At 35.7% G+C, this 27,631-nt stretch overlaps 1 protein-coding gene across 1 annotated transcript in view; it reads right to left on the bottom strand.

Moving 5' to 3' along the window:
- Positions 1-27,631, bottom strand: part of USP45 (ubiquitin specific peptidase 45) — a 71,663-nt gene that overhangs the window by 33,184 nt on the left and 10,848 nt on the right. The window contains exons 5-8 of the mRNA XM_028104246.2: positions 23,229-23,329; positions 8,979-9,121; positions 8,491-8,586; positions 4,938-5,068 (exon numbers count right to left, since the gene is read on the bottom strand). Coding sequence (XP_027960047.1) covers positions 4,938-5,068; positions 8,491-8,586; positions 8,979-9,121; positions 23,229-23,329 — 471 coding nt within the window. The remainder of the gene's footprint in view (positions 1-4,937; positions 5,069-8,490; positions 8,587-8,978; positions 9,122-23,228; positions 23,330-27,631) is intronic.

The following is a 27,631-nucleotide window of genomic DNA, read 5'->3' as shown; positions in this document are numbered from 1 at the left end:
CTTGATCTATTATCTTCCTACCTTGAATAACCAAAAGAAAAACAAGAGGTTATTTATATTAAAATAAAGAACTAAAAACTGTTATCTCTGTGAATGTATTTATTTTAAGGATTTAACAATTAGATTTCCTTGTATTAATTAAAGGATCAGGTGCTATTCATGGAGACTTCAACAGAGCAAATATTTAGTTGATTTCAGTAACCTTAAAAAGTAGTATTTTCTGCAATAAACTCCAATACCAACATGAAAATAAGTACTAAATTTAGATAGTGCTCTAAGACAAAGAAAGAATTTTGTCTAAGTAATATAAAAGAGTAAGAATATGTTATGGTAGTACAAGTTCACAATGGTCTCATTAAGATATGTGCAACATATCTCATTTGATATGCACAGCAGTGCTGTTAAGAAATTCATAATTAATATGAACTGTTTTTCACTTGAGAAAACTGAAGAACAAGCTAAGTGCCACTGACATAAATCCAGGTCTTTTGATTCTTAAGTCCAGTATTTTAAGCATTATTTCTCATCTCATAATAAACATTCACCCCAGTAAGGCACTACTGTGAGTCCCTGGTGCTAAAAAGCTATCTGAAATAGCCTATAACAGGAGTGATAATTTCAGTTACTCACTCTTGTTAAGAAGTAGCAAAAGCAATAGGATGTTGAGAAGACTCTTGATTTACTCCCCTTGTGGGCTTCCCTTTCTGCATGTGGTAGATATTGTTCACCTTCTAGATCAGAGTTGAGGACAGAAACCAAGATGGACACAAATCCCAACCCTATTTGGGCTTCCATGGCTGGAATCCACATAAGGCTGAAATTGGATGACATGACACTTGTGCTGTAGGCATCAAGGAAGGCCAATGAAATGGAAGAAGACTGCAAGGGGGAAACCAGGGAATCCTTCAGAGATCCTCATCTGCCAGGTGGCAGGTAGGAGGACCAGTCTATGGCTTTCAAAGCAGATGCACAGGATGGAAATTGTTCCTGAACAAAGGAGAAACTTTCTCTACCATGTCCCTGCCTATAGCTCCATCTTAACTATGCACAAAGCAGTACCGCCTTCTAAACCACTCAAGAAAATTTAATAAACCTAGATTTTTTTCTTTCTTCTTCTACCTAGGACTGGGTAAAAAATTCTATGATGACTTACAGAATCTCTAATGGAGCCTATCTGATCTACAAATACCAAAGAGACCTTCAAACTTAAAGAGAAAAATCAACAAACATATGAAGAGATTCATGTATTCAAAATGAGGAGAACATGAAAGATACACAGGAAATGTACCTTAGTAAAAGTGTTACTGTGGGAAAGAGGAGAAAACTTAAAAATCTCAAGTTGTAAGAGGAAAACATATGCATACTCATAAAACAGGAATAGATTATCAAGAAAAAGAAATTCAGAACAAGAGAGAATTCGTGGAGATGTCTTGTGGATGAAGATGAATCAGTCTGTTGATAATCCAAAAACTCTCTCTACTCCAGGCATATTGACAAAATATAAAAAGAGAAAACAAGCAAAAAAATATATATATATGTCAAAACTTACCCAATGGTATACTTTAAATATGTACAGCTTACTGCATGCCAAATATACTTTACTAGAGCTATTCAGAATATACATTAATACAATTCTTGTATCAACAGATTAAAAAAAAAAACATATGATATTTCAACAGATGCAGAAAAAGCATTTAATAAAATGCAATACCTGTTCTTTTTTCTTAAAAAAAAAACAACAACTAACATTTATTATCTCATGGTTTCTCTGGGCCAGGAATCAATGTCTCCCAATGGTAATAAATAATGTTTATTTAAATAACAAATATTTGTTGGGTGCCTGGGTGGCTCAGTCGGTTAAGCGTCTGCTCTCAGCTCAGGTCATGATCCCGGAGTTCTGGGATCCAGCCCTGAGGCAGGCTCCCTGCTCAGTGGGGAGTCTCCTTCTTCCTCTGCACCTCACTTCGCTCATGCTCTCTCTCTCTCAAAAATAAATAACAAATTTGTTTTTTTAAGAAAAAAATGAGAACTGGAGTTTATTGAATGTTTTTATTCTTGATGAAAACTCTCAGAAAAAACTAGGAATGGGAATTTCCTCAACCTGATAAAAAGGCATCTATGAAAAACCTACAGCTGTTATCGTACTTATGTGTTAAAGACTGAATGTTCTGCTCCTAATATCAAAAAGAAAGCAAAAATGCCTACTTTTTACCACTCCAACATTGTCCTGGAGGTCCTTGCCAGTTATATAAGATAAGAAAAATGTATAAAAGGATACAATTGAAAAGGAAGAAATAAAATGGTCTTTATTTACCAATGGCATTATTGTCTACATAGGAAATCCTGAAGAATCTATATAAAACTACTATAACCCTTGAGCAAGGGAACAAGAAACAAGATCAATATACAAAAATCAAGTATATTTCCTTATATTTGGAATGTACAACTGGATATTGAATTTTTTCTAAAGTACCAATTTACAATAAATAGTGTTTAAAAATATGAAATTCTTAAGGTAAATCTAACAAGATAGTGCAGGATTTGTAAGCTGAAAACCACAAAAAATTGATGGGAACAATCAAATACCTAAATAACTGAAAAGATATTTCATAATCATACACTGGAAGACTCAACCTTGTTAAGATGTCCTCTCCAAACTGATCTCCAAATGCAACCCCAATTAACAAACTGATTCTAAAATTCATATAAAAAAGCAAAGGACCTGGAGTAGCTATAAAAAAAAAAAAAAAAAAAGTCTGAGCACTCACACTATCCAATTCTAAGACTTACTATGAAGGTACAGTAATGAGACAGTGCAGAACTGGGGTAAGGGTAGACATATAGATCAATGGAACAGAGTCCAAAAATAGACTCAACATATATGGCTTAAATCTTCACCAGATTTTTTTAAAATTACTTCTCTTAATATAAATCTCTTTTTAAAGTAAACATAATAAAGCAAATGCAATTTTTAAAATGTTTTCAAATAATGTTTGATCCAGTAGGTCTATTTATCCTACAGATGTACTTTCACAAGTGCGATACACACACACATGTTAAATCAAATAAGTCATACCCACATGTACTAATATGGAAAAATGTAAAAAATATATTAAGCAAAACAAGCAAGTTGCAAACAATTTTATATATGTCTGTGCCTGCATAATCACTTTTGAAAAAAATAAATAAGATACAAATAGTATTTTGAACTTTTATCATGAGCACCTATTATTTTAACAATTCTAAAAATTTTATAAATCTTTAATAAAACCAGGAGCACCTGGGTGGCTCAGTCGGTTAAGCATCTGCCTTAGCCTCAGGTCATGATCCCAGGGTCCTGGGATCAAACCCCACATCAGGCTCCCTGCTCTGCGGGGAGCCTGCTTCTCCCTCTCCTCCCCTTTCATGCGTGCGTGCTCTCTCTCTCTATCTCTGTCTCTCTCTCTCTAATAAATAAATAAAATCTTTTAAAAGAATCTTTATAAAACCAAAAAAAAAAAAGGATACAAAACAGTTATTTTTGGCAGAGCCAAAAACAAATTTCGAAAGCACATAGAATCCTAAAAACTTTTCAACTCTGTGAGGCACCAATGTCACAAAAATCTGAGGATTTTTTGTTCTTCGGGCTTTGAAAAAAAACAGCATTTGCCACCAAATGAAACATAATAAACCCTCTTTATTTTGTACTACATTCAAAATACCATGGCACATTTTGCTAAGTGAAATAAGCCAGTCACAGAAAAACAAATAGCATGATTCCACTTATATAAGGAATCTAAAATAGGCAAATTCATTGAATCAGAGAGAGTGCAATGGTGTCTACCAAGGGCTGGAGTGAAGGAGAAATGAAAAGTACAGGCATAATCAATGGGCATAAAGTTTCACTCAAGCAAGATGGACAAGCTGTAGAGATCTGCTATTCAGCATTGTACCTTAATCAACAATAATCTATTGTACACTTAATTTTTAAGAAGGCAGAACTCATGGTAAGTGTCCTTTCCACAACTAAAATTTTTTTAAAAAATTAACATTGGTATAGTTCTAGAAGATAAAATGTAATACCATGGCACAAATAACTATTAAATTAAAATGAAATTTTAAAGTCTGGAGATATAAAAAAATGCAAGTTCCCATTTAAAGAATTTTGTTTCTATATATTTTAGAAATTGTGGACTGGGACTAGCTCATGAGCTCCATGACAGGGTCTATTTTTAATATCTTATACATTGTGTACCCTTATATTCTAGCAAGTACCTGATGCAAATAAGCTCTCAGTTTTTTAGATGAAAGAATAAATGAAAGAATTAAAGTTAAGTCAGGTCCTTTGTGGTATGTATGTATTTCTGGGCACACAAGGATTTTGTTTTTGAACACACAGTACTATCTTGAGAAATTCACTTAAATTCTATTTGCCTCGAAGGTCATCTTTAAAACTAAGGAAGGCACCTGGCTGGCTCAGTTGGTAGAGCATGCAACTCTTAATCTTGGGGTCATGAGTTTGAGCCCCACATTGGGAGCAAAGTATACTTAAAAAATAATAAAAGTAAAAATAAGAAAACTAGATTTAGATGATCTATTAATAGCACCTTTTAATTCTATAATGTTCTTACTTTTTGTTATTACATCATGGGCTTCTGAATCAGGACAGACCTCTATTTGAATGCTGGCTTTGTCACTATAAAACTAGGTAAGCTACTCAACTTTTGTGAGTCTCAGTCTCCTTATTTATAAAATGGGGATAAACAAGCACTTCTTCAGAGTACTATGAGATATAACAAACAAAAGCACAGAGCTGCAACTAAATAAGTATTAGTTTTTTCTCTTGAGAGTCTAGACAATAATAGCAATATTATAGTAAGAGTGAAATTACTCATATTAAGTGATATATTAGAATTTTATAACTCAATTACTTATATCAAGAATTTAGATGCACCCACTTCTGACAAAGCTGATTAAAAAGAACTTTAGGAGAAAGTGGTCCTTTTTCAGTCTCCTTCATGCTGTGAAGAAACACCAACAAGGCTGAGGTCAATGGTCCAGGGCTTGAAAGTTCCACTGTTAGTGGGTCCTTTAAAAACATGATCAACTCTATGTCAGAAATATGCAAATTTAAAATTAAATATTATTAAAAATCTAAGTTATACTTTGCTTAAATGATGATAACTAAATGGCCTTAAGTGTATTAAGAAACTTTATTCCTACATATATAAGATGAATATTAAAAAATGGAAAATGGAATTAAATGCCTTACCTTGAAAAACACAGGTATTCTCGTAACCTTTTGCCCCTTACTTAGTAAAACTATTAGCTTAAGAATAAAATCACCAATCTCTAGTTGCTTATAACCGTCCCTTAATGTGCTCTCCTAGGGGCGCTTGGCTGGCTCAGTCAGTCCAGCATGCAATTCCATCTCGGGGTTGTGAGTTTGAGCTCCACGTTAGTTGTAGAGATTACTTAAAAAAATAAGTCTTAAAAAATGTGCTCTCCTAAAAGCAGAATTACTTATCTACTTGACATGTATACATCTTAATATATGATCACAAATTACATTTGTTAGCAAAACTCCACACCCTTCTTTTCCTCAAATATTTTACTAATAAAATAAGGAATGGGAGATTATTTCACAAAATTGATACACCATTCTCCTTCTTTACAAGGGAGAGACATAAAGCTTGACAAGAGCAGCTAAAATTGTGTGAAGGAGAAACCCACTTTATTCTAGAATTTTTCCCCCACCAAGTTTTGTTTTCTAAAATGTTATCTTCACCAGTAACCCTCCTCCTTATAAACAATGAATAAAAAGCAGATCCCAAATATAATCTTAGGACATTACAGAACGTTATTTTCTAAGACAACTATCAAATATGGTTGTCTCATTCATGTATTCATGAAATACATGTTACATATATATTTCATACCAACTATCCTTAAAAGTCTACCATCTGACTAAAACCACAGAAAGGACAGGCTATAATTTTGCATAGCTTCTGAATATCAAAACAGCTCTTTGCCATGTTGAAGACATGAACAGACATTTCTCCAAAGAAGACATACAGATGGCCAACAGACACATGAAAAGATGCTCAACATCACTCATCATCAGGGAAATGCAAATCAAAACTACAATGAGATATCACTTCACGTGTCAGAATAGCTAAAATAAAAAACATAAGAAACAACAAGTGTTGGTGAGGATGTGGAATAAAAGGAACCCTCCTGCACTGTTAGTGGAAATGCAAACTGGTGCAGCCACTGTGGAAGACAGTTTGAAGGCTCCTCAAAAAATTTAAAACAGAACTATAATATGATCCAGTAATCACTCTGCTGTGTATTTACTTAAAGAATACAAAAACACTAATTCAAAGGGATACATGCACCCCTATGTTTATTACAGCATTATTTACAATAGCCAAATTAGAGAAGCGCCCCAAGTGTCCATCAGTTGATGAATGGATAAAGAAGATGTGGTATACATATACAATGGAATATTATTCGGCCATAAAAAAGAATGAAATCTTACCATTTGCAACAACGTGGATGGACCTTGTAGGCATTATGCCAAGTGAAATAAGTCAAAGACAAATACCATATGATTTCACACGTGGAATTTAAAACAAAACAAATCAAAAAATCCAAAAACCAGCTCACAGATATAGAGAACAGGGGGTGAGGGGGTGGGTAAATTGGTGAATGAGGTCAAAACAAATTTCCAGACATTAAAAAAAAAAAAAAAACACCTATGAAAAACCTATAGTTAACTTCATTCTTGATGTTAATGAAAGACTGAATATTTTTCTCCTACTCTGGGGATTTTAGGCAAGGATGTCTGCTCTCTCATCATTTCTATTCAGTATGTTACTAGAGGTTCAAGCCAGTACAATAAGGTAAGGAAAAGAAACAAAAGGCATATAGATTGCAAAGGACAAAGTAAAACTGGTGATTCAAAGAGTAATGATCTACACTGGTAGTCCTCCAGCTCAGGTCAACTCTATGTCCCAAAGACCGAAGATCTAAGATTGAAACTCTCCTCTTAGAAGAACACAAATCTAAAGTGATCAGCTATAATATCTAATTGCCATATAGTCCTCTCAAGATATAATTCCACATGTAAAGTACCTAACATTCAATCACATTTAATAGGAAATCTTTTCAAATGACTAAGCATTAACTCCAATTTAGTAGTTTTCACTACCTCACTACATTTTAGAAGAGGGCACTGGGCTCTGCTCTAAAAATTTTAAAGGGCTGAACAGGCAGTAAGTTTACAGGTTGCCTTTTCAACAAAGAAATACAACAATACTGTCTTTCAAAACTGTCTCCTTGGAAGAAAAACCTAAGATTACTACATTGGGCTAAGAATTTTTAGAACCCCCCCTTTCTTCTTTTCAAAAGCCATGAACTATACATACATACATCTCTTCCTCCAAAACACACACACACACACACACACACACACACACAGATCAATTTCTAACTAAAAACGTTATTACTACTGTCAGGGCCCTTCAGCCAAAGACTACCAGGAATACACTGGTAGTTGAACAAGAAAGGTTTATTACTTGTTGCATTTAGGAAGAACACACACCATGGGAAACCACGGGGTATCTCAATCAGAAAGAACTGATACAGGATTTGGGCTTTGGCTGAGTAATCTGGGGGAGAGTCTAAGGAAGCAGAAGTCTGCTCTCAACTGAATGCTGTCAGAAAGTGGAGGCAATTCTTAGCCTGGGTATCCTGATAAATCTTATCTTTGAGTTAGGATAACCCAAATTCTAGTCTCTGGGAGATAAGAATGACGCTAAAGCTGTAACTAGTAAAGAGTAGCAGTCTCTCACTTTGGTCAAGAGAGGGTGCTTGAAATTTTTCTAAGTGGTAGACTAACTTTGTTTTTGTCTGAGTTCAGATAAAAGTATGAAGTGGCCTTGCTTTGTCTTATTTTTATCAGTCTCAGAGCAACCTGGCCTGAGGTTGGCATTCTGTGAGATTGTTTGAACAATATGGCCTAACTGTGGGTGCCAAGCCAGCTTCTGAATGTTAAGGGCTGCTCTTTTTCCTTATTTCTTTTCTCACTAGCTTAAAAACCTATTTTTTGACTAGGCTCCAAAAAATCTTTAGATGCTCACTATTAAAATTAAATCTACTTTTAAAGAACTAAAATGCCATATTAAAGCAAATGTTACCGGTCACTACAAAACAGGAGTCCTACACATTTTGTTCAACTAAATACAAACCCCTTTTGTTTGAAAATTGCCTTAATATCTTTGTATTGTTTGACCCATGATATGTTTGAACCATAACAGATCTTGAAGGTATAATGTTAGAATTTTAAAATCGGATTATTTTCACAAAATGCTTTTGAATTATTTTTTTCAAAATATTTTTTCAAAACACCATCTCAGTTAACAGTGCTGAGAAATACAAAAGATCAATTTTGGCACCATCAGTGGCTCATCGAAAAAGAGCTATTATCCCAGTAGTCATTCTTCTTACCAGCCGAGTGTCTGGGGAAGGAAAAATCTTGAGTTTTGTCCCATTTTCTTTGTTCTCATTCATCAGTTCCATAAGAATGTAAGATTGTGCCAAGTTCTAAAAGAAAGCAAATATAAAGTCTTCTGATTCGGTTGTAATATCCTCTGATTCTATGGGAAAAATGGTCTCTTCAACTCTCAAATGTCATCTAGCAGAGCAAAAAAATTTTTGAGTTTTAAAAAACTTGACTGAGCACATTTCACATTTAATAAACGTCAGTATTATGGACAGAACCATGGTAAAACACAGAGAAGTCCTTTTGGAAGCACTGTGCGAAAAGGTGGTATATATATGAATGTATGTACATAGCAAAGGCTACAGATAGCCTAAAACAAAAAGAAAACAGATCTTTCTAGGGGAATGTTTAGCAGTCAATTGCTAGTTTACAGGTGTGTCAATAAATATAAAGTTATTTTTTACATTTTACAAAGATTCCTGATGGCTCTTACCTGCATGACTGCATTAAAGAAGCAAGTATTTCCTAAATTTGAAATTCCTTTCACAGACGGTACACTGCTGCCTTTTCTTCCTTTCTTTTTTTCACCTGTTTCACATTTTTCCTCACAAAGTTTAAGGATTCTAGAAAATGCACCTAAGTTAGAGAAAACGTAACTGACATTAAGATGTAAAATCAAATATATATATATAATTTGAAATAAATACATTAATTAAGTAAGATTGTCCCCTGAATTGGTGTCCCTGAAGGGCAAGAATACAAACACAAATAAATGTCTCCAGTTTGTATCTTACTGCTACATATTTATACCACGTATGGCACTGAGGGATAAATTCCAGATGAATTACATAGTTAAGTATAAAAGAATGAAGTAAAAAAACAAGAAGAAAACATCCAGATCTCAGTTCCTAAATACTATTCCCCGCTAAAAGAAATGAAGACTCCTTGAAGAAAATGCTGATTCTAAACCTAGGACAGCAAAGAAATAAAGCAAGCCTATATAACATTTTTATTGTGCCAGAAAATAAGGAAGTGCTCAAAAAAAGTGATGAGTAGGTCAAAATACACATGCACCATCTTGAATAGGTTCCCACTGGTCCACTCTGGGACAATCTGAATATCAAAATAAAGAAGGGTCGTAACAGTTTACTATTCACTGAACAAAATGAGAATGGGTCAGAATCAATAACAGGTTTTTTAAATTGGAGGAAAAGGGAGAAACTCTTCCTTACAAGAAAATGCCAACTAATACACTGAAGAAATAATGGAACTGTAAAATCACCACATAATGGCAATTTTTTTGTATTGCTCTTGCAACTTTTCTGTAAGTTTGAAACTTCAAAATAAAAAGCTTAAAAAATTAGAACTACATTATAATATAAAAATTATATTATACTATAAAAAGGAACTATATTATAATATAAAAAACTATATATATAATGAGTTTTGGGCTCACTGGTTTATATAATTAATGAAGATTTAAAAATTATATCAATTCATCATTTTTCAAAACAATCTGAAAATGAACAATTTCTAACATTTACAAACTGACATCATATTTATTCAACAGCACATTACTTTCTGAATCAAAATATAATTTGAGGGGCGCCTGGGTGGCTCAGTCCATTAAGCAGCCAACTCCTGATTTCAGCTCAGGTCATGATCTCAGGATCATGAGATCAAGCCCCACGATGGGCTTTGTGCTCAGTGTGAGTATGCTTGAGATTCTCTGCCTCTCCCTCTGCCTGTCCCCCCACTCATGTTTTCTCACTCTCTCAAATAAATAAAATCTATTAAAAATATATATATAATTTGAAGTTTGACAGGAAATTCCCAAGTTCTCAATTTATTGAGAATTTATTTTAACCAAAATATTCTTTCAAATTTCTTTCAACCCTCAGATTTTGTAGTTCTTTGCAATTATGTTTTATTCATCTAATACTGACATACTGCCTTGCATTGCTAATTAATTTTTAAATATTTGGCTGTCTCCCCAGACTGATGGAGATCAGAAAATGTCTTACTACTGCTCTTTCTTCTACAGGGGTGTAATGTTGGGGAGAACATATATAATAAAAATTCAATATAAATGAAAACATACCGGATTAAACAGCAGATTCAGTAGTACCTTAGCCCTCCATGCTTCCGATGTGTTCTTAAGAGTAAATAATAAGACATCCCCTCCCAACCTGCCCTTCTTCGCAACAACATTAAGGGAGATGAACAGGGCTGGAGGTAGCCCTGCTTTCAGGGACAGGAGCAGAGAGAAGACACCATAAAGAGAAACTGTAATCTCAAGTATGGGCAGACTGATGTCATACACATCTTGTTGGTTCAAATAAGGAGTGACTTGGCAACTGTGACTTTTGCCAAAGAAAAAGCATCAATCAAGGGGGGTTGACACATTTCCTTATAAGATTTTCATAAGGATTAAATGCAAAGCGACTATCTGCAAAGCACCTGGCAAGGTAAGCACCATGTAAGTGGGTGAAAACAGTCCATTGAGCCTCCCCAAAATTGTTATTTGTGCCAAAATCCATACCTTCACAAGTGATCCTTCATGCCCATTGTTTATCTGCCCTCACTTTTTTCTTCTCTTTAATCACTTCCTGTAACATCCTGGGTTTTTGCCCTCAAGCTTAGCTCTTATTTCTAATTGATTTTCGGAATTGCTAATATGAGTTTTGCCTTTTATATTGACTTTGTGGTTTTCATATCTTCTTGGCTTTTCTTTCCAACATGTGGCAACATCTTACCTCATTGAGAAAAATGAACTAGTGGTTTCTAAGGTTTTTTTTCATTAAGTAAATCTATTGCATGGAAAATATTTTTCTTTCAAGTCTTAGCAACTTTTATCCATGATGTAATATTTTCCCATAAACCCTATTGCCTGTTTTTTTTCCCCCTTTATTCCTGTTGGCTTATTCTTTTCTCTTTTTTTAAGACTTATTTGAGAGAGAGACAGACAGAGAGAGAACGCACACACAAGCAGGCGCAGGGGCAGACAAAGAGAGAATCCTCAAGCAGACTCCCTGCTGAGCATGGAGCCCAACATGGGGCTTGATTCCAGGACCTGAGATCATGACCTAAGATGAAATCAAGAGTCAGATTGCTTAACTGACCGAGCCACCCAAGTGCCCCTGTTGGCTTATTCTTTAAACATTATTGGTTGTTACTGGATGTGTGTTGTCCAGATACTGAGGAGTTGTTTTTTACTCCCAACCCTAGAGTTCTGAGTTAACACAGAAAAGAATGAGCAAGATAGATCTCTTCTCCTGTCTTCCATATATTAAAACAAGTAATAAGAATTAAACCCCATACTAGAGCTTGGGGGCAAAGGCTGGTACAATCAACGGAAAGGTCACTCAAGGGCAGAGAACAGGCATGGAGAAAAGGAAAAGCAGGAAAAAGCAAGACAGTATTCAAACCTGCAAGTGGATGTAAAAGCAAATGAAATAAGCCAGTCAGTGGTCAAGAAGCATTTCACAAACAAGAGGAGGCCCCATATGGATCCTGGCTGGGTTTGCAAATGAGAGCAGTCCACCTCTTAATTCTATCTGAGATTCCAACTAGAGCCTAGAATAGGCAGGTTCAGCTCTCATTGTTGCTGTTGCCACTAGATGGCTTCATAGTGACTTTTAAGAGATTGCAGACGCTAGAGTGATTAAATTCAAGCATTAGTCCATCTTTTTGGGTAAAGTTGTTACTCTGATTTTATATTTACAAAACTCAATCTCCAACAGGTTAAGTGATTTGCCCAAAGTCATAATGACAATCTGTTGATTATAAATCTATTGCCATTTTACCACCTAATTTCTCTTCAGTGATTTAAGTACAATAAGAAGAATTATAAAAGATAGGAAGGCAAGAGTCTTACATATCTAGGTATATGCAACCCTGATCAAATGACTCCTCAAAAGTATTTCCTTCAGTTAACATTGCCAGAATATTTTTTTGCTTATTAACATGAAAAAATGTTGGGGAAAATAAACTGCAGATTATACTAACCATACATACATACACACACACACACACACACACACACGCATCTATAAAACATATTTTATATTATATATATAATATATTATATATAAATATACATATTGTGTATATAAAACATATTTTTCATATTTTTGTATTTTAATACATTTATCATTCACTTACAAAATATTTCCAGAAATAAATTACATTTTATTCTTACAAGAATAACATTTTTTAAAACTGTAACATGCAAATGATTATGTATCTGTGTACCACATTTACCCATCAGTTTTTCAAAACATCTGGGATAACATCCTAAAGTAAACAATGTTCATAAGGCCATCTGGACAAAACTGCAGGCAAAAAAAAAAAGCATAAACATATGGAAAAACAGATTTTACCCTTCCCTTAAGCAGTAAGGGATGACAAATGTTGAACCTAGATATATCCACGCTTCACTGTGCGATGCTTTTCAGCACCACCTGGCTCTCCATGCAGAGCCACCAATTATGGACAGCACTGCCAGAAAGAACATATCCACAGGGCAATGGCAATAAAAATAGTTTATTTCATGGTTAAATAGCCACTTCACACAAGTGGCAAGGGTCTGTTTATTGACTTTTACATGTAAGTCTGTGAGAACATAGTCACAATTAATTATGCTATTAGACTTAAATATTAAATAGATCAGATAATCTAACTAGAAAATAAAATGACATTTTCTAAGAACTATTTAAATGTGCTTAATTTTTTTAAAGATTTATTTGAGAGAAAGAGTGTGAGTACTGAGCAGCGGGGTGGGCAGAGGGAGAGGGAGAATCTCAATCAGACTCCCAGCTGAGCGCAGAGCAGGACACAGGGCTCGATCCCACGACCTTGAGATCATGACCTGAGCAGAAATCAAGAGTCGGACACTTAAATGACTGAGCCACCCAAGCACCCCTAAGTGTGTTTTGAGAAGTGCAAGTTTTTTGTTTTACTAAGTAGAATATTTGTAAAATGTAACAATTCAAATTCAATTGATTTATTAAATTTCCATTTTATCAGGTACTATATGAAATACTGTCTGTAAATGTTTATATTTAATTGCTTATGATTTATGAGTATAAAGATTGATATACAGTGAACAGCATAGAGATATTAAACCTCACATTCATAATAACATCTTAGCAAAACTTTTAGAAACTAAGTATACATGTACATTTGCTCACTAAGAAACTATCAGCTGAGAATTTAAGATTCTAGTTTAAAACAAGAGTATCTGGGGCTTCTGGGTGGCTCAGTCGTTAAGCATCTGACTCTGCCCCTCCCCCTCTCAAATAAATAGATCTTAAAAAAATAAAAAATAAAACAAGGGTATCTGAATCAGTTTCTCAATAATCTGACATACTAACAGGTGTGTGTGTCTTAATAAAGAGTAATGTATTATTAATGAGGAATGATTACTGATCATTTTGCTTATAGAGATAACGCTTCTCAATCTGGCAGTGATTTTAGATCATATTCATTTTATGAACTCTTCCTTTATAAACACAGAACCAAATGCACTAAGGACTGAACTTCAAGATGTTTTGAAGGATGGTATAATTAGAAGGATAAGCCTGCTACAGCAATAACAAAAAAGACAAACTATATAAAATTGGATTACCAATTATTTATTTTGTTTTCAACTTTTACCTGATCCCATGAAATGCCCATAATTAGAAAGATTCATCAAAGATTTTCAGGGCTACAAGGTTATTATATCAAAAGGGATTTACCCTATCTCACCTTCCTTATCTCTTTATATTACCAACACCGTCATCAGATATTGTACTTTTGTAATAAAATAAACACAGACCCAGAAATCAAAGAACATTGAGAGAAAACTTCAGGCATTCCAGATAAAATTTTTAAAGCTCTTTTAGATCTCTGTCGTTTCCCTTTAAGCCTAGAATCTGAGTACTCAAAGAGTTGCTGGTTAACTAAATAGACCTGATAAGTTCTATACATACCTCAGGTCTTGCAAGACAGAAAACTGGGTGATCACGGCACCAGAAAAGAAAAAAAAAATTTTTTTCCAACAACTTGGCTAAGACCAAGACTATCTAAAAAGTAATCTTAAGTAGCTCAAATTTTCCTACCATAAAAATGATTGCAATACAAAGATCCTATGATCTTCTTTTTAAACCAAAATTTAAAATATCATATCAGACATATATTAAAAAGTATATACAAGAAATTGTAGGTGAGGGGCGCCTGGGTGGCTCAGTCATTAGGCGTCTGCCTTTGGCTCAGGTCATGATCCCAGGGTTCTGGGATCGAGCCCCGCGTCAGGCCCCCCGCTCAGTGGGAAGCCTGCTTCTCCCTCTCCCATTCCCCCTGCTTGTGTTCCTTCTCTCGCTGTGTTTCTCTCTGTCAAATAAATAAAATCTTAAAAAAAAAAAAGAAAGGAAAGAAAGAAATTGTAGGTGACTATCTTTATAATAGCAGAGTACAAAAGTTTTCAAAGCATGGCCCAAAAGACTAAAAAATCTTTACAGAAAAGATTGATGGATCTGGTAATGATGACATTAAAAACCTCATTATTGCCAAAAAATAAAACCCCTAAAAACTATAAACAAAGCTAAATATGGAAAAATAGGTATTCTTGTCAATTATACCCTGTGTATAATCTTTCTGGAAGGCAGCTTAACAGTAATAAAAATTTAAGGTGTGTTTCTAAACTGTCCAAAAATTCAAAAAAAAAATAATAACCTACAGAAATAAAGAGCAAGTCCAAAGAGATGCAGCTTTCATGGGAGAAAGCAGTGACTAGTAAATTTGTTGCCAAGCAATATTAAATGTCTACCTTTTCTTAAAGTTATAAATATTTGTAAATTACCTTGGTTAAACCAAAAGGGGAACACTGGTGATTCTTGAGTTTCCCATGGGCACAGGGAAAGTAAACTTATTTTGCAGTTTGCTTATTTAAAGAAAGAGTTTGAAAGAATTATTTTCTCTGATAATTGTCCCCACTGTAGAGATGACGATGAAATTAAGGCACACAGTTTTTAGTGACAGGAGATTCAAACCGAGGCCGTCTGGCTTCATACTCCACAAACTTAACCATTTTGATCTACTATCTGTCTGGATAACAATGGATTATAAGGTTAGTAAGTGTGATAACTTAAGACACTAATGAAATGTTAGTGGTGATATGAAAGAAAAGGCCACACTACTCTTTAGCAAAAGCTGGATGTAATCAATTGCTGGATGTCTTCGGTGTGAATTTATACCTTTATTAAAGTTTATAGCAGCTCTTCTCAAAGGGTTCCTGAAAAGAATTAAAGACCTAATGCCCTAGGCACTCACTGTATGCACTTAACTTCTCCCTATATATTTGCAAAGGTACTAGTTAGTGCCATTTTTGAGAGAACTGAGAAAATAGTCACTCAGATAATTTCCTGTGTTCTGTAGTTTCAATGGAGAACTCTGGATTTATATCCCTATGGGTAACAATAAATTGTTTTTTAAATGCCCAACATCTTTTTGTCTCTAACCCCTTTTACACATGGAAGTAACTATTTTTAGTGCTTATTTTTGAAAATGCAAATAAATTTATTAGGTGTGTGACTGTCACTTTATAGCAAAACAAAATGTATTCCTTTTTTAAAAAGTTATAAAGTATTACTTTATATTCAAATTGTTGCTATAAGAGGGCACAATATTATTTGTCCTCAGATACATTATTTCAGATCCCAAACATGCCATTTACTTTTTTTTTTATGATTTTATTTATTTATTTGACAGAGAGAGACATAGCAACAGAGGGAACACAAGCAGGGGGAGTGAGAGAGGGAGAAGCAGGTTTCCCACAGAGCAGGGAGCCCGATGCGGGGCTTGATCCCAGGACCCTGGGAGCATGACCTGAGCCGAAGGCGGATGCTTAACGACGGAGCCACCCAGGTGCCCCGCCATTTACTTTCTTATTTCAAAAAAAAGATACAGCAAACTTATTCCTAATAAAACCAAAGAACCAACATACCTAGTGTCTTTTTACACCAAAAGCATAAGCCTAATGAATTTAACAGAATATATTTTATGCCCTCTTTAAGCTCTTTGAAAGTGGCATTCCACCAGTATTAAAAATTATGGGCCAAAATTATTCAGAAAACAATGTAGGACTGTCAATCATCCATCTAGTTCACAAAAAGTAAACCAATATTCAATGATTATTTCACCAGGAATACCTATATTCAGTAAGTATTTGTAGAATATTTACATGACATTTACAAGACTATGACATATCTCATAAGCGTTCAGAAAACAGTGGCCCACTTTCTAATAATAAATATTTCTCGGTTTTCACAATAAAGTTTTCTTACTTTTTTTAAATCTTGTGTTATATGTGACCTTATTATACGGGGATTTTACTTGTTTTTAGTTTTCTGGTATGTGTTTGAGGGGAAGGTGTGGATTTTTTGTGTTTTTTTTGTTTTGTTTTTTTTGTTTTTTTGTAAGCAAATCCTAGCATCAGATGTGAAATCTACACAGCTGTAAGCATTCTTCTGGGAACCTGCACTGGGGTTTCCTCAACTGCCTAATGCAATTACTTAAGTCAGTCATGTAGCATTAATGTAATTTGCCCATTTCTACAGCTGAAAAGTTTAGTCTTTAAAGAGTAAAAAGAAAAAAACTTGCCTGCCCTGCAACTCCTGTACATTAGAACCAAATATTACCTTACCTGACTATTCTCCAAATTCCACTAACTCTTAGTTAACCATTAGCCTTAAAAAATCTTCAGTCATATAATAAATTGATACTGCCACATGAATGAGTAGGTATATATACAAAGGCATTTCTATCTATCGCCATGTTACAGTTAAGTGATCTTCCTAAAATACAAAACTGATTGTCTACTTCTCCACTTAAAATCCATTAGTGGTTCCTAACTGCCTACAGGATAAACTCTAAACTTACAAGGCCCTTCAATATCTATTCCTACTTACCTCTAGTCTCACCCTCTCACCACCCCCCAACATCACAAAACTTAACCTACAGCTCTATAAAATTCCCTGATCAAGCTCCTTCATCAATGAGCTATTTCCTCCACCTGAACATACTCCCCTTTCCTCTTTGCCTACCTAATTTCTACATATCCTTCAGCTCTTGGCTTAGAAGGCTCTTGCTCTAGGGGCACCTGTGTGGCTCAGTCTGTTAAGTGTCTGACTTCAGCTCAGGTCCTGGGATCAAGCCCCCGCTCAATGGGGAGTCTTCTTCTCCCTCTCCCTCTGCCCTTCCCCCTGCTCATGCACCCGCGAATACGCTCTCTCAAAAAAAAAAAAAAAAAAAAAGCAAGCTCTGGCTCTAAATAAAAATAGCCAGTCTACATTCGATACTACTCAAGTATCCTCATAGTCCCCTGCACTTGCACCATCACAGCACTACCTAAGCAATTATTAAGCAATTAATTGTGATTTGTCAATTATCCCTCGCTTGACCAGAAGATCGATAATGGCAGAAATAGAAATAGATCTGTTTCATTCACTACTGTATCTCCAATATCTAACACAGCATCTGGCACAAGGTAGAAGCTCAAGTACGTTAAAAGCTGAATGAATAAATAATTTTCAGATTAACATTCAAGGCTTTTTTGGTGAAAATGCAACGCTTTTCCTCATCACATGCTAGCTCAGTTCAATTCAGCAAGTATTTACTGCTTAGCCACATTGAGAATCAAAGAGACTATGAGCCAGGGTATAATCCTCAAGGAACGTGCAGTTTCATAAAAAGACATATACTGGGTGATGAACATTAAGGAGGGCACCTGATGTAAGGAGTACTGGGTGTTATCTAAGACTGATGAATCACTGACTTCTACCTCTGAAACCAATAATACATTATATGTTAATTAATTGAATTTAAATTTAAAAAATATTTTTAAAAAGACACATATATTCAGGAAAACCAAACACCACAAAACCATGTGTTCTTAGAGTCTAAGGTATGCTGCACACAAGTAGAAAAGATAAGGTAAAAGACTGGGAAAGTGTCCTTGAAATAGGATGTGCTTAGGGCAAATAAGGTTGAAGACAGAAAATACAGAAATGTGCTAGTTCAGCAGTTCTAAAAGTGGATCTGAAGACACCCTCCTCCTTTTCCCAGGTCCTTAGGGTCAAACGTATTTTCATAGTAAGCCTAGGATATTATTTGCTTTTTTTTTTACTTTCATTCTCAGTTATATAATGCATTTTCCAGAGACTATATACCATATCACAGATGAATACAGAAGTAGATAGAATACAATTATTGTTTTTATTAAGTTAGACACTAAAGAGATTTATAAAAATGTAAAACAATGCCACTTATTAAGTTTGTGTTGTTTTACAAAATTGTTATCTTTCCTAAAAACATTATGTGTGTTAACATGTCATGGAAATTATTGCTATTTTTCAGTGATTTAATATTGTAATTTTTTATTTTAATTTTTTTAAAGATTTTATTTATTTGAGAGAGTGAGAATGAGAGAGAGAGAGAGAGAGAGAGAGCACACGAGCGGGGGGAGGGTCAGAGGGAGAAGCAGACTCCCTGCCGAGCAGGGAGCCCAATGCGGGACTCGATCCCGGAACTCCGGGATCATGACCTGAGCCGAGGGCAGTCGCCCAAGCAACTGAGCCACCCAGGTGCCCTTTATTTTAATTTCTAACATGATAAATATTGATAGATATAACCTACCTAAGCAAAATTCTTTACACATCCTCACTAATTTTTTTAAGAATCTAAAGGGCTACTGAGACCAAAAGCTGAGATTCACTGAGCTGGTGGTATTTACAAATGGATGGGGCACTGGCCAAGATTCTGTGTGCAGAGTAGCTAAATTAGATGTATTGGACATGAAAGCGCTCAGGCTCTGCATAACTTAACAACATGTGTAAGGTACAGGTACAGGCTTTTCTCAGCAGTTTTCTTAGAGCAAAATATAAAAAGAATCCTTTAAAACCATTCTTATCCTCCCACCTAAAACACAATATAGTTCCATATTCTTTTTGAATTGCCATATTCAGACATTTTTATATTTCTACAGCCTTCACAATTATCATTTGATAGCTGCATAATCATAATCCAGCATTCCTACAAACCTCAATAGCTACTTTCATACCTGATTTTTAACGTATTTTATAAAAATAAAGCCTCATGCAAGGAAGAATACTGCAGATTACCATCCCAAAAAAACTTACTTCTAGAATGCCAATGGATCTTATTTTAAGTCAAACTTGCCTGAGAGATGCTGTAGCTTGGAACACAAGGATAACGACATTTGGGCCTGGAACTTCTGCAACCCTTGAACCCAGAGCTATGTCTCTCCCCGCCTCTGATGGCGCGACACACACTCAGACTCCCTCAAGAAGCTGTTTCCCACTTACCCAGGTGCTACCCATGGTTCCAGAAACACACCTAAGGCTTACACCGGTGCTTCCCACGACCTGAAATCATTGCTTTTCCCATCTCTACCTATCCAAAATCCTCCCTTTAAGGGTCAGCTTGAAAGCCAACTCATTCACGATTCTTTCTCAGGTTCTTTTCAATCGACCATTATAACCTTTTTGAGTATCTATTTTTTTTTTTGAAAATTTTATTTATTTATTTGACAGAAAGAGACACAGTGAGAGCGGGAACACAAGCAGAGGGAGGGGGGAGGGAGAAGCAGGCCTCCCGCTGAGCAGGGAGCCCGATGTGGGGCTAGATCCCAGGACCCCGGGACCATGACCTGAGCCGAAGGCAGAAGCTTAACGACTGAGCCACCCAGGCGCCCCCCCTTTTTGAGTATCTAAAGGACTTTGAACATCACTCAGAATACAACTCTATTCTGCTTATCATTATTCTTTAGGATAGGAACTGTCTTACCAATCTCTACTCCCTGAAATACCACAGAAAAGAAGGAGGAACTGCTGAGGAAAATGAGGGTCAGATGAACTGTAACCTGCCCCAGGTCAAATAGCCAGTGATTGAAAGAGTCAAATTTGAATGCCCGACCCCACACCGTGACAAAGTCCATGGTCTTTCTACCATATCATTCCATGCTCCCTACCTTATATCCTTTATGATAGTAAGTTGAAGAAATCTGTAAAAATGGAATGAAACCAGACTGGCTTTATCCTTAACCTCAAGGAACCTCTAAGATGGAAAAAAAAAATCCAGATAAAATATTTCCTATAATTGTACTTTGGCCACCCCTGGCATCATACCCCTACATATGTTATCGTGGCCAAAAAAGCACATTAAATGTGCAGTTTTCAGGGGCGCCTAGGACTCAGTTGGTTAAGCGACTGCCTTCAGCTCAGGTCATGATCCCAGGGTCCTGGGATCGAGCCCCGAATCGGGCTATCTGCTCAGCGGGGAGCCTGCTTCTCCCTCGGACCCTCTCCCCTCTCCCCTCTCACGCTGTTTCTCACTCTCTCTTTCTCTCTCTCTCAAATAAACAAACTAATAAATAAATAAATCTTTAAAAAAAAGTGCAGTTTTCAGGAGGCAACATTAAGACCAACAGCTGTTCCTGAAGTGTTCAATGTCTATCATCACCGTATTTTTCTGGTTATTTGAGCAGAACTGGAGCTATGACTAGTATGCTTGGGACAGTAAGATTTCAATACGTTTGTTGAATAAATAAATGAGTGAAAAAAATTAATCATTTCTTCTGTCTGGAATCTGTGTTAACCTCCTCCAGTACCTTTGCCAATTTGTTCACTATCATTGTCTCGAGCAATAGCTAACAGAAACACTTGTATATTGGGTTATAGAAAATATAGCTGATGACTAGTATATTTTAATGTAATTTTTCAGTTTCTGAATGCCACCTGCAGTTCAATTCTGCACCAAAGGCATTTCAAAATTATCATGTCCATTCACCCTTTCACCTAGTACCAAACCCCAAGGTGAGTATGGATTCTTCCCACTCTCCCTCACTCACTACATCTAATCCACCTACTTTCCACCAGTGCGTCTACTAGTCTCTCACCTGCCCTACCACAACAACGTCCTCTGACCTTCTTAATGATCTCCTCACCTCAACTCTTAACTCCAACCGTCCATACAGCAATTAGAATGTTATTTTAAAAAGATGAAATGACGTTACTCCCCTGCTTAAAACACTTTAATAGCTTCCATTACACTTCCAACAAAATAAAAATTCTTTACCATGGAATTCCTTACAGTATCCTTCATGAACTCCCAAACTCATTTTTTTTTCCCCCACTCACTTCCTCATTTCATTCTCTCTCCCAGCAAACCACACTCCAGCTATACTGGCCTTTTTTGATCACTGTGACCACTAGATTATTACCTATACCTGCAATCTCTTCTTTTCCTTTGCACTTATCAGAAGTTTACATATAAATTTTTTTTTGTCTGTCTCTCCAACTCTACTGTATAGCCCAAGAGGGCAATATAAAACTGTTCTTTTGTTTTATCACTAATATTGAATAAAGTATAAAACCCAGCATGTGGTAGGCACTTAATATTTCTGCTTCCCTATATACTCTTCATTTAGATCAACATGTATTATATATATTGTTTGTATGTTAGACAACAACATACATAGTTAATGAAGTAAATAATATATAATACATTACTATTGAATCATAAAGGATTTGGCCGCCTGTTGTACCAGGTTCCTGAGAAGTAACCCCTAAATCCTGGGATTTCCAGAGGGTCAGGAGTGTCTTTCTTATTCTTGATGGGCCCCTAGACAGTTTATGCTAATAAGATTACTCAGGATGGCAGCTAGCCACGCCAGAAAGACCAGTGTGTGATTAGAGGGCTGAGGTACCGGAGACTGAGTTCAATCACGTGGCCAATGAGTCAAGCACTGGTGCCTATTCAATAAAATGCCAATTAAAAACTCTGGACACCACAGCTCCAGATAGCTTTCCTGGTTAACAATACTCTGTGTGTATGATAAACATCAACGTGCCAGGAAGGTGATGTATCCTGACCCCACAAGAAGAAGATACAGGAGTTTCATGTTTGGGACTTTTCTAGTCCTTGCCCAATGTGTCTATTCTTTTGGCTGGTCCTGATTTGTATCTTTTTTCTGTTATAGTAAAACTATAATTTTAACTATAGGACTTTCCTGAGTTCTCTGAGTCATTCTAGCAAATTACTGAACCTAAGAAGGGTAGTGGGAACTCCTAAATTTATAGCCAGTTTGTCAGAAATGTGGATGGGCTGAAAATGTGGGACCCTGAGGATGATGTCTGAAGTGAGGGCAATCTTGTGTAAGACTAAGCACGCCCTTAATCTGTAAGGTTAGCCTAACTCTGGGTGGTTAGTGTCAGAACTGCACTATGATTACGTAACAAAGAATAGATGCCACTTCATAAATACGTGTCAGGCACCATGCAAGCATTTTTACATACATTATTTCTAAATTTTTAGAACACATTATCTCTAAGCCTCACAATAACCCCACACATTGGAATGATCATCTTACTTTTTAAAGTAAGTAAACTAAGAAGTAAAAGACACACAGACAATAAGTAATTTGAGTGGGGCCTGAATTCAAACTCAGCACTGTTTGACTCAGAAGCCCATGATCTAGTCACTATCCTCTCTAGCTTCTCATATTAGTTATGTAAATACAACGCAAGATAACATCACAAGATTACTACCTAAGAATGCATGGCACTTGTGCAGAAAGGTCTCAGTAAAATCTAAGGTATTATTTATGAATTTACAAGCTCTCTATATGAAATATAAAATATCATACGTTAATACAAATTTCTTTGGCAACTGCTTAACTTACTTGTTTGTGTTTTAGAAACATGCTTCTGGAGAAAATCAACTGTTTGGGCCAAAACCCTCTTATTACACTGTGTTGATAATTTTTCATCACATTCATAACACCTGAAAAATACAAATATGTAAACAGATATTATGAAAACACCTTCAATAATATTGCACACCAGGTAATAAAGTAATAAAGTTGATATTTATCCAGTCTTGTCTTTAAATTGGGGTGGGGTGGGGTGGGGCAAAAAGTATACATGTAGAGTGAGGCATTAGATAAGTCTAGAGAAATAAGCAGGAGACAGTTCATACAGAGCCTTATCATTCAAATTAAAGTCCTGGTACTTTACCCTAAGTGTAATGGAAAGCCATGAGGAGTTTTTTAAGGAGGGGAGTGATGTGATCCAATCTATATTTAAAAACATTACTCGGACTAATGTCAGATAGAGGGAATCAGGAATAGAAGGTCAGGGTAGAAGCAGGAGATCTGGAGAAAAATGAACAGATTTATTTTACAGAAAATTCAGGTAGAAACAGAGAAGTATAAAAATAACTGCCATGGAAAGAGGGAAGTGGATGAGGGTAAGTCAGTGATTCTCAAACAGGAGCAATTTTGCAACAAAGAATTATCAACTCAAATGACAACAGTACTGAGACTGAGAAATTCTGGTCTAGAGGAAAGACTTGCTGCAAGTTGGGAATGTTTAAAGTTGGGTGATGGGTACGGAGGATTTCATTATACCATTTTATCCACTTTTGTTAAAGGATTAAAAATTAAGATAAGAAAGGAAAGAAAGTGTTAGGTTTCTGGCCTGAATACTTAAGTGATGGAGGTGCCACTTATAGAGATGGGGAAGACTGGGTAAGTGTTTTGTTTTATTTGGGACTTAGTTGGGAAGAGAGAGAGCTCCCAAAGAGATTTTCAAAGCACATTACGTTTTAGAAAATTAGCTTCCACTAAGTTTACTCATTAGTGCATATAGTATTAATAAAGATTTCTTCTATGTATTATCATTACCTGCTTCCTTTAACTTCATAAGATCCAATGGTCAAATAAAAACATATATTTGAACATATTGAAAAGTATAATGTGTTATACCAATACCACCTTACATATTCACAATCTTCTTATAATCAATAGGGGTCCTAAGATTAATGGCTATAAACTGTGTTTGGGTTCTTTTTCTAAATGGCACTGAAAATTCAGTCAAATATTTACTCATACTCAAAATACAAATATTACTCTATCACTTGCATACAGAAATACATAGATACATAGATAAATCTGTGAAGGAAACAAGTCACAGAAAACATTCCCAAAACATCTTTTCTAATAGACCATGATGGAATTCAAACAATGTAGAATTACCAGGTTTACACCATTATAAACCCTCAAAATTTACTGATGTAACTATTGCCAAAAATAATAAAAATTGCTCATTTGCAAAATATTGAAATGTCAAGAAATTTTTACTGATGCTGCAATTTAATTTTTACTTGCTATAGGGCGCCTGGGTGGCTCAGTTGGTTAAGCGACTGCCTTTGGCTCAGGTCATGATCCTGGAGTCCCGGGATTGAGTCCCACATCGGGCTCCCTGCTCAGCAGGGAGTCTGCTTCTCCCTCTGACCCTCTCCCCTCTCATGCTCTCTCTCTATCTCATTCTCTCTCTCAAATAAATAAATAAAATCTTTAAAAAAAAAATTTTTACTTGCTATAAAATGTATTGTAACTTTAAGAGTACAAAAAGAAAATGTGAATAAAAACCACACAATGGCAGTGAATTTGGAGAAGAGAGGACAGCTCAACATAAATTAATTCTACTTGTTTCCATTAGAAATAACCAAAAAAGGGGCGTCTGGGTAGCTCAGATGGTTAAGCCTCTGCCTTCGGCTCAGGTCATGATCCCAGGGTCCTGGGATCGAGTCCCACATCTGGCTCCTTGCTCAGCCGAGAGTCTGCTTCTCCCTCTCCCTCTGAACCTCCCCCTGCTCATGCTCTCTCTGTATCTCTCTGTCTCAAATGAATAAATAAATAAATACATACACTTAAAAAAATAACCAAAAAAAATTTAATTGAGCATCTACTTGTGGCAGGCACCATTATAAATACTTTACATGCATTTTCTAGTTTAATTCCTCACAACAACCAAAACAGTATTATAATTTTTAAAAATAAATAGCTCTCTAGAAGTATAATACTTCCTTTTTACAGATGAGAAACTGGGACATAGGAGGGCTCACAAATCAGTAAGGTATTAAAAATACAGGGTAAATACCACATCTTTCAACAAACTTTTGAGTACTTTAAAAGCACTCACCTGAAAAAGTAAAAAGATAAACAAAAGCACTCATCTATATGTTAACTGTAAGTGCTAAATCAGTGCCTCTGGTCAAGCATAAGGATCAGTGTGGAACTTAACAATACAAAAGCCCTGATCTAACAGAGGACCAATGAATGGTACCTATGGATTTTTCAAATTCCACCTCTGTGATTCTGAAGAAAGTCAGAGATAAGAAACCACGGAGCTAATAAATATTATCTGTTGAAGCAGCATTAAATCCACTATCAAGCAACACTTTGTTAGCCATAATTTTATCAAATCTACCATATTCCTTTCTTTTTTAGGGTTTCCAAGTTTTTTTTCCAGTTCAAGTTGGCCTTTCTTTAACCCAAATTAGTAAAGTTTTCTACTGAAGTTGTTAAACTCGTTTTTTAAAGATTTTATTTTTTTGAGGGAGAAAGAATGAGTGCACACTCAAGTGTGGGGAGGGGGGCAGAGGGAGAGAGAAAAGCAGAGTCCTCAGGCAGCGGGGAGCCTGATGCAGGACTCAATCCCTGAACCCAGGACCCAGGACCCTGAGGTCATGACCTGAGCTGAAGGCAGATGCTTAAGTAACTGAGCCACTCAGGTGCCCCAGAAATTGTTAAACTTTTTAAGGTTTAGGAATTAGATGTGAAAAAGAAAATAGTCCCAACCTTTTAAGTTTCTGTAAATGCATGTGACCAGCTTGAAATTTCTTCCTTAGAAAGGAAAAAATTTTACAGACCCCCAAATATGACTTAAATTATTTTCATTATAATATAAATTTAACATTCTACAGACAAAATAATCAATAAATTGATCATCCTTATAGCTCTATATATCTATGAAAGCACAATTATACAATTAAGCATAAACATAAAATTATAAAATCAATAAAGTTAAAACTAACAACACTATTATGCTAGGTAACTTTTTTTGGTTTTTGTGTTTTTTTTTCTTTGCTGAAATTACATCATGATTCACACCATAATTATGGTCCTAAAAGCTACAACAGAAGTTCTGACACAGACTCACTTGAAACGGGTCTATTCTACCAGGTGCCACTCAACTCTCCCTCCACCTTCCTCTATTACTGTGGTCCTCAAACTGTGGTCCCTAGACCAACAGCATTGGCAATACCTAGGAACTTGTTAGAAATGCAAATTCTTAGGCCCTACCCAAGAACTACTAAATCAGAATCTCTAGGCCGAGGCCCAGCGGTCTATTTTAACAAGCCTTCCTGGTGATTGTGACGGGCCCCATTGTTTGAGACCACTGCTCTATTCAGGCTACAGAGAAATATTTATTGGGCTGCCACACTATGGCATCAACTCCCTCTCCCTTAGCTCCAATGTATCATTTACATAGTAAGCTGTCTCTATGCTTTCCTCATTCTCCCCAATATTATTACTTGGGAACAACAAAAACACAAATGCAGCAAGACCTGACCCGTGCCACAAATTTAAATTATAAGATGATGATCTCTTCTATAAGTCAAAATATTGTTATATTAATTTTAGATCCCGGAAGTGAAAACACAAAGTTAAAATATTTTTGTCTTAAAGAAAACTTGAAAACCTCTGAAAATTCATTCAAGGAAAACGTGAAAGCTTTTGAAAATTTTAGAAAATTGTTGAAAAAAAATACATATATATTAAAAAAATTTTTTTGTTGTAAAACATATGGAAAGCTTTTTGATACAGTTTCCATTTATGCCACTGAAGCCGGTGTGCTATGCTCCTAAGAAACTAGGGAATCAAAAGACTTGTTTTAGTGCCTGGATGTTTACTTTGTAACCAGTGTCTTTATATGTAAAATGAGGGAACTGGACTTGGTTCCCAGCCAGGATTAAGTAGTAGAATCACCCCAGCAGTTTTGACAAACTGCATATGCCCAGGCTTACCCTTTCCCCTCCAGGGAATCACCAAACCATCTGACTGCTTGAAGTACCTTCCTTCTCTAGAACTCTGGAATTCTGTATTAGCAAGTTCATTATGAAAAATCAACTAGGAAGAATGTTTCTTTATCCTATTTAGAAAATGTTTAAAAAAAAAAAGTAGAGGGATGACTAAATTTTTCCTTATTTAAATTTTATATTCATGGGTAATGTCACTTT

This window comes from Eumetopias jubatus, unplaced genomic scaffold (genome assembly GCF_037043125.1).
Source record: "Eumetopias jubatus isolate StellerSeaLion01/CBP00866 unplaced genomic scaffold, mEumJub1_p1.0 scaffold_6, whole genome shotgun sequence".
Classification (NCBI taxonomy): Eukaryota; Metazoa; Chordata; class Mammalia; order Carnivora; family Otariidae; genus Eumetopias; species Eumetopias jubatus.
This window is presented reverse-complemented; position numbering and strand designations above follow the sequence as displayed.